The 11,527-nt window shown below is 39.6% G+C and overlaps 1 protein-coding gene across 1 annotated transcript; it reads right to left on the reverse strand.

The window, feature by feature from the left end:
- LOC109982499 (uncharacterized) lies at positions 1–11,083 on the reverse strand. The gene is made up of 9 exons (XM_020631741.3): positions 10,769–11,083; positions 7,780–8,531; positions 5,374–5,536; positions 5,164–5,270; positions 4,819–4,955; positions 4,563–4,699; positions 3,257–3,515; positions 1,782–2,098; positions 1–624 (listed from the first exon to the last, which is right to left on the reverse strand). The coding sequence occupies exons 1-9, from the start codon at positions 10,800–10,802 to the stop codon at positions 167–169; spliced, it is 2,364 nt and encodes a 787-aa protein (XP_020487397.1). The 5' UTR covers positions 10,803–11,083; the 3' UTR covers positions 1–166.
- Between the last annotated feature and the right edge of the window lie 444 nt (positions 11,084–11,527).

An 11,527-nucleotide genomic window follows, 5' to 3' on the forward strand; every position in this document is an offset into this window, starting at 1 on the left:
TTAACATAGCTATGAGCCTTTTATTGCAGCCAAACTAAATGCAGCCCCGCCAAGCTTGCTAACATTAATGTTTCTGAAGTAAGTAACTATAATAGTAATTCACATGGACATGCAGTAACACTTAAAGTTAACACGTGACATATTCACACAGATACAAAAACACAATTCAAAAATGTATGGGGGAAGAGAAGTCGCAGTGGAAGTGGCTGTGAATCTCTCGAGGGCTGTCATACTCAATCTTGACACTAGAGGGCACTGGATGACTTTCTGGAGAGGCAGGGCTGACCTGAGAAGGCAGCAGGGACGTACCCTTATTTGGAGTGACCTCTGCTCTGAGACGAGATGGACGCAGGGTGGAAACAGGAGGGAGGACGGTGCTGCTGCTGGTGCTGCAGCTGCTGGTGCTGATGGTATGTGCAAGGGAGTGTAATGAGCACTGGGGGTTTGCATGTGAGGGCCCATGGGTAAAGAATGAAGGGGGAGGAAGTGTGGAGGAGGGAGGCTGGTGATCACGAGTACCTCCTATGCTGGGGGGGTAGGTTGGAGGACACTGAGCACGCTGGTGGAGGGCTGGTTGACTGTACATATTACCCCATGGGTACGACTGGTACGCGGCGATCCCACCTGTACTTGGACACACAGAAACAAACAGGTATGGCAATGCTTTACTGGAGGTTACCTAGTTCAGGAGCAGGACCACACCTCAGTCAGATGAGTATAATGCCTTACATGCTCTCTCTCATCACTCCTCAGATGCCCAGGTCCTTTATGTGACATTCCCCCAAAAAACCTAGCCCACCTGCTCCTATACTGCTGCTCCACTTTTTTCATCAGCAAATCATTACTCATTCATCTCAAAGTAACTCATGACTTATACTGGGACATCCTGGTTTCTGAGTGGTAACTACACATGCATTCAATTGCAACTTTCCAGGTTGTCTTTGCGATGGAAATTGGACACAGTGATGTAAGAAAAAAAAAAAAAAACATCTCAAACTTCTCAATCATTACTCTCCAGCTCTCACGTCAAAATCAAAATTAAATGACTTAATACATTTAAAAACAAAGTTAGTTTATGGTGTATATTTACTTATTTGCTCTGTTCACTCTGAATAGACAGTGTGAGGTGATTCACAGTTGAGAAAATGTCATTAAATAAAATAAAAAGTCAAAGGTAAAGGTAAAAGCCTGTAGATAAAAGCCTGAGTACCTAGGTAAACCAGCTACAACCTTTAGCAGGCAATTGTCTGAAAATCACCCAGTAACTAAGCTTAGAGTCTATTTGCAATTCATTGGTGTTTTTCCCCAATTACAGCAGTAAGGGCCAATAGATAACATAGCATTCAGAGCCTTTTACTTTACTTAATTGGTTGGGAAAAAATGTATCTCTGCACTGATTTGGAAAAAAATAACTGAAGATATATAACTGAACATTTTGGTTATAATGAACTCTGAAATTTCCGTTCAGAATCAACGTTAATTTAATTGCTCTGACTCTTCCTTTTCCCCAGGTGCTTTCAGATGTTGTGTAACAATATATATATATATATATATATACATATATATACACACACACACACACACACACATCTAACAGACAAACATTACCTGGACTTCTAAATGAAAACGCTTTGTGTTGATGGACATAGATGTTTTTTGTATATTTTGATCCTGTTGTTTCTGATGATTATTTTAAACGGTTGAATTATAAGTGTTCTAACTTTTGGGGTATTCCTATCGCTCAAAAAAATCACAATAAAATATCCTCCATGATGGCTCACCGTGATGACCCGCTGGCTGCAGCAGAATTTGTCCTGTGCTCTGGGACTGGTAGTAGGTGTGGCCTCCGCTGGAATAGGTCACCATGCCAGTGGAGTTTCCTCCTGGGGCAAAGGTTAGATAGGAGGTAGGATTGGAATCTGGAGGGTTGGGGGTGAGGTAGGGGGAGGGGGTGAGATAGGCCATGCGGGGCAGGGATGCTTGAGGTTGGTGCTGGGGCTGGCTGGTGGGGTAGGAGGTCTGGAGCTGGTAGGAGAGAGTATTGTTCTGCTGGCCTGAGGTCAGGTAGTCGAGCTTCTCCCCAAAGTCAAACAGAGAACTGAGGACAGACAAAGAAAAATGAAGTCACAAACACACTCAGACCATAAATATTAAGTGTGATACAACAGAGGAAAACCTGTAGTCACACACTTTTAAATTGCATAGATATGTCTATATATTGATGGTTGAGTGCATCTGTGTTTCTGTTTCTCTGTTCCAAAACTGGAGGTGAAGGAGAATGCAACAAGGTAAATGCTTAGTAAAATAGAATATAATAAAATAGAAGTTTATTAATAAAGCACATTTCATTACAGGTAAAGCTCAATGTGCTCTACATTGAAGATTTAGTAGTGTACAGCTAGCACAGACTTGCCAAAAACCACTAACATCTGTTTACACTGTCCATTCCAATCACTTATGTCAGTAACATGCGTCTTCGCACAGCAATCTCAGAGGTTAAGGCTAAGTTTTGATGCTGATAGAGATTTTATTAGTTTTGCATGTAAACCTTCTATTTTTGAAATTCATTCAATAGTTGGTGTTATATTTCTCTACCTGATGGAGCTGCAGGGGTCACTAAAGTCTTATGAGAAACCGGCACACACATTTTTTCCACAGGGGTCAATTATAGCAATCCATCTGATAGTTGTTTGGACATCTGAGTCAAAACTGACCAACAATAACATCCACAGGAAAGCACTGAGGAATGGTTCAAACAAACCTTCTTTCATTAACATCGATAATTGTCTTTCCTTGAAAGTAGTAGCTTGTACTTTATTTCTAAATGCTCTGAATATTTGAGACTTCTGCTGTCGTTCAAAACATTGAACGTAATTTGTGCTCCAAGAATTAAAAGTCTCCAAACAGTGGGACTGGAAAATGTATTCATATTCATTGTTTTTGTGTTCTCTTGCATTGAGGGATTTTCGCACTGTGATACATGATTGTATTGAAATAAACAAAATGTTGTTCAAAGTAATTACTTACTGAGACTGTTCCCAGCATGAATTCTAAAACATTACAGAGCGCCAGCTGAATCTGACTCCCCACTATCACGAGCACTGTCTGAGGCATCATTAAATCAGTATTTCACAGGATCCCTGCTCGTGTCTACAGCCTGCCAACTCTCTGTCCTCCTGTCAGGTCTTGTTCTCGTTCTCCTAGTTTAAATCATCTTCTAGTATCCATGTCACAGTTAGCTGTGAGCTGAGCTCACCTGGTGTCAGTCTGCAGAGACTGGGTGTCACGATGGGCTAAGGAGGAGCCCCCCTCCAGAGCGTCCAGGAACAGAGGTGGGGTGTGGGCAAGGGTGTTAAGCAGAGTGGCAGCGGGGTTGGCCTGGTTGTAAGTCGTAAAAAGGGGGAGGCTAGCTCGACGCAGCGGGGGAGGGCTGTGCATTGGACGTGGGTGGTACTCTGCCAGCCCCCCCTGCGATGAAAGCTGGTGCTTGCCCCCATCTCTCACTCTGGATTGACCTTGGAGATGAAACATAGAGATTAAACCCTGGGATTAAAGCGATACTGTAGTTTGGTTTCTGGGGAATTTTTTACTGCCCGAGCATGTAGGGTGAAGGTCCACCAAGCTCTGAGGTTAAACCAGTCAGAAAATCCTCCTGCTTCCAGATAAATCTTAAAGAATATAAATCAAAGACTGGAGGTTGGTCCTAGTCAAGTAAAGTTTATTTCTATAGTATTTCTAAAGTGCTTCACATACGACATCAAAAGCATCATAACAAAGGGCGAAAGAGACATTAGAATAGACAATTTAGAAATCACTAAAACAAACAATTAACAATCACAGAGAAGATATAAAAATATGTTTCAAAAATAAGATCCAAAAGAATTACAGAAAAATTACATTAGGCAAAAATAAAACATGATAACCTGTAATATAGTGATTCCATTTGCTCTGCGCAACTTTCAATCTTATGTTGCTCTGAAGTCCCTTACTTCAGAGTCTTATCTTCCTGACGAACACATATTCACCGGCTGGTCTTACCTAATTGAAAGTGATTTAGGTCCAGAGTTTGCTCTTTTTGTGTTACAGTAGTTACAGGTCAACACTACACCAATTTGTTATTGATAATTGTGTAGGGTCTATCAATTATAGTGAACGATTGCTATAAGTTATCAGCCCTGCGCACACACAAGAACCTGGCGCTCTGAAGTTTTTGACCACACTGTCTTATGTCCCACAGATTCACAGGCAGTTCTAGCCACTACATAGTGTAAAGTTGTGTAATGTAAAGCTACTAATTTTGCTCAACTGAAAAAAAAAAGTGAATTTTTTATTTTTATGCCCACAGTAGGATCTCTCTGGCAGCACTTCCACTCTGTGGGTTTTCAGACTAAAACAAGCTGCACGGTGATAGAGGATATCACAACTCCTGTAAGTAGTTGTTTTAAGGTTTATTTGTAGGCTTTTTAAAGCCTTTATTTTAGTGATAGGACAGTGGACAGAGTTGGAAATCAGGCAGTGTGAGAAAGTGGGATTAAAAAAACTGTATATGTAAAGTTTATTACCAGGGCTATTGAGGGTGGCCAGCAGGTTGCTGTAAGAAGGAGGCGTCTGGTTGGACAAGGTGGGGAACGAAGGGGCTGCAGAGGCGAGGGGAGGCAGCTTGGTAGTAAAGTGACCAGAAAAAGACGGAGCTACCTTACTGAAAAAGACAAAGAAAACATAACAAACAATACATCACACATAAAATAAGCTTAAATACATCAATCTGTACCATGTAGAACTACAAAATCCCATAATGGAGGGACAAAATTATAGTACCTGTTGGGTGCCAGTGTGGAAATGTGGTGATGTGGGGGGCTACTGCTGCAACTAGCTCTACTCTGTCTGTGTTCAACCTTTGATGTGATGGAGCGTTCAGCCTTTCTCCACTTAGCCCTGCGGTTCTGAAACCAGACCTGAGGCACAAACACATGCAGACAAGAGACAAAATGGATAACATGAGGGTTGCAAAGAAGGGAAGGTAATGGAAACAGAAGGTGAAAGAAGGGAGTCACATCTCAAAATAATCTATTAATTATTATTACTATTATTATAGATAAAATAAGTAAAAGAGTCATGAGGTACATTTTTCATAAAATCAAATACGAAAGATGGCTGTCCAACCATGATTCTTTGAGGTGTGACACCAACTGAAGCAGCGATGACCTTTCTCTTCTCTGCATCAGGATAGTGGTCCTCCTGGAACAAGGCCTCTAAATGCTCTAACTGATCTGCACGCATTGGCAGATACACAAGCACACACATCACAATCGCAGGTGAAGTAGTTGAATAGCTGAATCTGAACACACCTGGACAAACTGACAACTCTGTTACCTGTACTGTAGAGAGTTCGTGTCTTCTTTTTGGGGGCTGGGGGCAGCACACAGGTGTCCACTGTCTCCAACCCCTGCTGCAGAGGGAAGCTGAGGGCTCGACCTCGACCCTTGTTGTTGTAGCGGATGGAGCGTCGGGTGCAGTAGATCTGTGAGATATCCATCTGTGGAGACAAACACTACCTCAACACTCACCATCTTGGTCAGATTCAGTAAAATATTCCCCAATTTTATGCATTTTTCTTTTATAAAACAAATTCTAATTGTCAAGTGTTTATGGGTAGCCAACAAGAAAAGAAAACGGAGATCCATTAGAAACTTTAAACCTGAGTGAAACAATTATCTTTAATAGAATAAAACAAGAAGTTGGTCATACATTTCCGTCTACCCAGTTATGTCTCATGAGTCCACTGAGATACACACATATACCGGCACAATCTAACCGTTGTCTCATAGTTTGCAAATGACTATATATGAAATTCATTCTAATTATAAATAACAAATGAAGCAAATCCTCACATTTGCAAAAGCTGCCTTTTTTTTCTTGAAAAAACACAAAACTCAATTATCAAGTGTAAAAAAGTATTCTATCAATCAATATCAATATCAACTCATACATTTAAAGTAATCTCGGTATTGGTTTGGATCCAGCTCCCCAAATCACCATGATGTACTTACAGGAGAAGCTGAAGCAAAACAGGCCTTTTCTTTGATCTCAGAGTGTGCTTTGCTGCATACCTTTACTTTGTAAAAGATGCCTCTGAGGCCTGAATTCAGGGAAACTAAAATGTCTTCCAGTCTTACGAGCCATTGTGATGTGTATGTGGGATTATTGAAAAACATTTCTACTAAATAGAAATAACTAATTTCTTGACAGTATTTCATACTGAGAGGACACTACACAGTTAATAGAATTCTTCATTTGTGATTACACATCTTAATAGTTTGATGAAATATGTTTACATAGTCTAACATTATCAAACTCTCCATTACTTTAACAAAACTCTTTTGGCTACTCATATCAACCTGCCTCACCACACTTAGGCAAATCCTGGACGCTATGTTCACAGTTGCATCATTAATATTGCAGAAGGTTGTAGGTGTGCATCACTTCATACACATTACACTGAAGTTATACATGACAATGAGTTATTATTAGTTTAGGAAGTCTTTCCTAGAGCACGCAAATATGTCTGTTTGGCTGATGAGGTCAAATGACCTGCCCCCTGAAGCATTAATCAAACCCATAGAAGTTTTTCTTGTACACAGCTCAAAGTTTACAAAGTCTCAAATCTGTGGGGCTGAATATTGGGTAAATGTAACCTAGGCAACAGAATATTTCTGTAAATTGAATGTTGTAGTTGCAGTATATTATTTATTTTGTTTTAACATAACAATATAAAGCAGTGATGAAGAGCTGGTCGACTATAATTTCTACTTTTATGATGCCTTTATGTTAACTTTTTCATAAGATAGACAGATAGATAGATACTTTATTGAGCCAGAGGGAAATTCAAAGCATCCAGTAGCAGCTTACAAAGATGTACATGACATGAAACATTTATTAAAAACAAATACGACAGGGACGGAGCTACTGGATATACAGCCACTCGCGTCGGCGCCGGAAGTAACTGCCACAAAGAGGATTATGCGTTATATCCAGAGATGTTTCTAATAATATTATTTTCTGCCCCTATTTTAATGCAGACAAGTACGACTCTCAATCTAAAGACTCTTATGATAAACATAAAATGTAAGTTAAACAAGTACCCTCAGCAGGCCCCCTAAGACTAAAATATCTGTAAGAGTGCATTTCAACAAATGGCAGAGTCTTTATGAGTGATGTCAGACTCTAAAACTGCTGTCTTATGTCGCAGGTTTTTGGATTGTTTAAAGGCAGATAGTCAGACAAATCGCTATCATTTCAACGCCTTCCAATTGGTTGGCAACTGACAATGCATAGTGTAAAATAATGCAACAGCTAACCTTATCATTCATTCACTCACTTGTTAAAGATAACATCAGATAGTTCAACAAGTTATGATAGTAATACTTGCATTCACAGCCAATAGTAATTTCAGCTAGCTAATGTGGGATTACATTAAAGTTGAACAGCAAAGTTAAATTGAAATATGTTGAATGTCATAGCTAGCTGATCTGAAAGCTTGGAATACATCCGTTCAACATTATAACAGCATTTAACCTCTAACCTAGGATGCTACTTTGAAGGAAAATGGCCAGATTGTAATATGACAAATGCTAAATCAGGGTTGAATTATTAAGAGTGAATAAAGGGAAAGAATTATGTTAAAGAGCCAATACAAATAAGTTTTAATGTTGTTCACTATTATATTTTCTTAATCATGTGTTAGCAGGTGATTGGTAAACAGTGACGGTGTGTTCTAACCTCTGGAGGCCGCCGGCCCTGCTGGGGGAGACTGCAAGGTAGAGGGGAACTGTGTGGTCTTTTTGTCTCGAGGGGGTGAGGAGGTGCAGGCTGGATCGGGACAGGAGCTTGTGAGGAGTACAGAAGGGGAACAGGTACTGTTTGGCGATACAATCCAGTCCCCCCACAGCCCAGATAAACAGGATCAGACAGGTCGCAGGTGTTTATTAGTCCAATGGGAGGCTCTGACAGAACTAGACTCCCCTCAGAGCTCATTGCTGACACGTCCTGTAACTGACCCCTCTTTTCCCCTTCAAAGCGCTCTGCAACATCTTTTAAATTTCTCCTGTTTCTCACACGCTCACTCTGAGCCTTACCTCTCCTCTTCTTACTCTTTTTCTTTTCATCTTTTTCTTTTAGACCTTTTGTTTCTTTGTCCTCCTGCTTCTCAGCAATTGTGTCCACATTGTTCTCTATCGTGTTGTCTTCCATTTGCACCTCTTGTGCCTCCTCCACTCCCGGCCCACTCTCCGGCTTCACCTGCTCCTCCTCTTCTCCCTCTGCTGCAGTCATCAGTTCCTTTTCGGACACAAAAACTTTTCTATCTCTCTTCCCCTCCTTCTCCTCTAGCTCCGTCTCCTCACCTGCCTCTTCATCCTCCCCCTTATTAAACACTTCTCCCTCTTCTTCTTCTCTCCTCCTCTTCCTCGTACTCCCTTGGTCCTTCTTTGTTTCCAAATCCTCCAGCTCCTCGCACAGAAGGCTTGGACAGTCTGTAACAGAGTGTAGTGAGAGTTTCTTGTTCTGGAAAGCTGGACCTACTTTCACTGACACCATGCTGTCAGTACTTAAGGCAAGTTTATCTTGATCACAATTACTGCAATTATAAAATCAAATTAAACCAAAAACACACTTTCTCATTTTTTCATATCCATCTGAATGCAGCAAAAAAATGTTTGTAGAATTTCCAAAATAACAATGAAATGACTGGCAAGATGCTAATCCCTCTAATAGAGCTCTAAAAATGTGTTGGGTTGCATTCGAGGAGAACCTCCCATGCCCCCTGCCTGCATTTATTATATTTAGCTTTGCTTGTAATAATTCTTGTTGTTATTTTTCAGCAGTGGTAACCCCATCTAATAACAGCCTACCGATCTTGATTTGAAAAAAAAAAAAACACAGTGACCTGGTTACATTTCTTTCTCTGTGCTCCCAGAGGAGCCACAGCGAGCAGGTTGAAGCTTGGCTTCAGCTGGATTCACACAAAATCCTATAGCACCTTCCTGCAGAGTTTTGAGAAAAGGTGGGCATACTAAATCAAGCTTTATGAGGTAACCGCCATAAAACATTACAAAGTAAGAAATATTACTTTAGGGTTGTATATTTCTGCCAAAACATCAAGTTACATTTTTTATTTGAAGGTGTTTCCTGCAGAATAACATGATTATGCCAGGCTCAGGGACAATGAATACACATTTTTCTAGAATATATTTGAAAAATACTTTACCTCAAAGAAATTTTGTAAGGAGATGTTACAACCACATACAAGAGGCTCCCAATAACAAAACTTTTCTATGTTTCTCTACCGAGCACAAGATGGTTAGTTGGACAACAGGTTTTTACTGGTAACTCAATATAAACATACGTTTCAGAGGTGTCTGGTTTGTCACAAGCTTTAGAAAGTACAAACTGGGTTTTGTGTTACTCAGTTTCAAATGTTTATCTTGTTCAATCTTTTAATGCATTACCTCTTTAGAAACTAACCAGTTCATGATGAACTGTTGCTGACCTTTTGTAGTAAATTGGTATAATAGAACCAAACAAGAACTCCATTTCAAGTGCAAAGAAAGCTAAAATTGTTGCTGTAACTTCAGACTTTTTTTATCTGTTGGTTAAAATGTCAATTAAGGTATTAATCTTTGCATCTATAAAATGTCAGAAGTCAAAAGAAAAATGCTCACAGCCAAAGCTGACATTTTTTAAATGCCTGAGTGTCTACAGCACCCACAAAGAGATATTCTTTCAATTAGCACAGAAAAAGATGAAATCCAGCATACCTTCATATTTAAGAAGCCGAGAGCACAACCTCCAAACAGTTATCCAACAAGCTTCAGATATATTATATGTATATTATGTATTATCCAAGGTATTGTCAATGAAGCATTTGTTTATTTAGTGTTGAGTTTTGTGTTCTCATCCACATACATGTGATGTACATGTATGAATTGCAGTGTTCGCATATGTTTTATTTAACTTTATGTAACTGCAAGTTGCTTTACATAAGTATTCAGACCCTGTTTGATCTAAATGCAAAAAATAAATAGTAAATTCACAGTAAGCACATTAGTGACAAACAGGGACTTCATGGGGTAAGGATTGAGAGCCTGTTTTCTGAAATCCTGGCTATGGCTCTTTTTTTTCTTACACTTTTACCCCCTTTCACAACACCTTTCAGATCCTCTCCCATACATTAACTTTATGAGTTTATTTAACTCACTTATAGTAGGAAACCCTCCTGAAGGCCTATTTAATGTCTCAGCACCTCAAACAGAGCCCACAGGCCTGCTGAGTGAAATAACTTTATAATATATTATTACTCAAAGAGTCACGTGGTGTACTGGAGGTCAAATAAAACCTGATAACGTCATCCTCACGAGGAGCTTCTGTTTGCAATGACTTAATTAGAGTCCCAGCTGTGCAGCGCCTCGTGCCACCTCACCTGACCGTTAATTAACTCTGTGTGGCTAACTGCAGCTAGCTAACCTGTCCCCACCTACAAACGGCGGGTCGTGAATGTTAATAACCGAGTTTTAATTTTTTTTTAATTGTCCCTGTGGAGCTAAGCAGCACGGGGAGCTGCATCTCACATTAAAGATTATGAGCTTAAATACTCACAGGAAGTTTTAAAAGTCCTTTAAAGTTTGTCAAAGGAGTAAAGCCTTTCTTTGGTCGGCAGGTGAACATCACCAAAGCAAGCCAATAAACCAATAAAACAATTAAACGTCCTTACCGAAATCTTCAGCTAAATCACAGTCTTCATCCATGGTGGCAGTCAAAACCAATAAAGTTGTTCTTCTAATCAATTAAGCCTCGCAGGGTCACGTTGCGAATTGCTACTGAACTGGAGGCTAATGAGGTTGATTGATTGATTACCTCCCCCTGCAGTGACACAGAAACTTTCTGAACAGCCAATCAGTGATCAGTACAGGTTCTACAAGAGGCTTCAGACCAAGAGCTACTGTGTCAATAAAAACTGTTACCCTCTGTTTTCGTTAGTCAATTTGTGAATGACATTTTCTGGTTTATCAATTGAATATAAAGGAATTATGACCATTAGTTTTACTTAATGTATTTGGTATTTGGGGCAAATATTCTATAGATAAACCAATATTTGCAAGTTCATACTGATCTTACATTTTAATCTACCAACAAACAACATACTGTAAACACATGTAAGTTTTACAAGCTTCTCATTTCTAACATTTTTTAATATGCCATTTCCATTGAGTTGAATGAATGGAATAGGATAGAATAGAAAATACTTTATTGTCTTACCCTTTGTTTGGAAAGGGAATACATTTTTCTTTTGACAGTGGAAAGTCATTCACACAATGACACAACAGTATACTAGTTTTGTGTCTGTTGCCTGCTGTATTGTTTATTGTGTTTTAAGTTATTTTGTGTTAATGTACACAAATCATCAGTGTTTGAAATTTTAAAACCACATACCTCAAGTATACGCCTCTGAAATATAACTGTTCATTTCTAC

Source organism: Labrus bergylta, chromosome 19, assembly GCF_963930695.1.
Source record: "Labrus bergylta chromosome 19, fLabBer1.1, whole genome shotgun sequence".
Classification (NCBI taxonomy): Eukaryota; Metazoa; Chordata; class Actinopteri; order Labriformes; family Labridae; genus Labrus; species Labrus bergylta.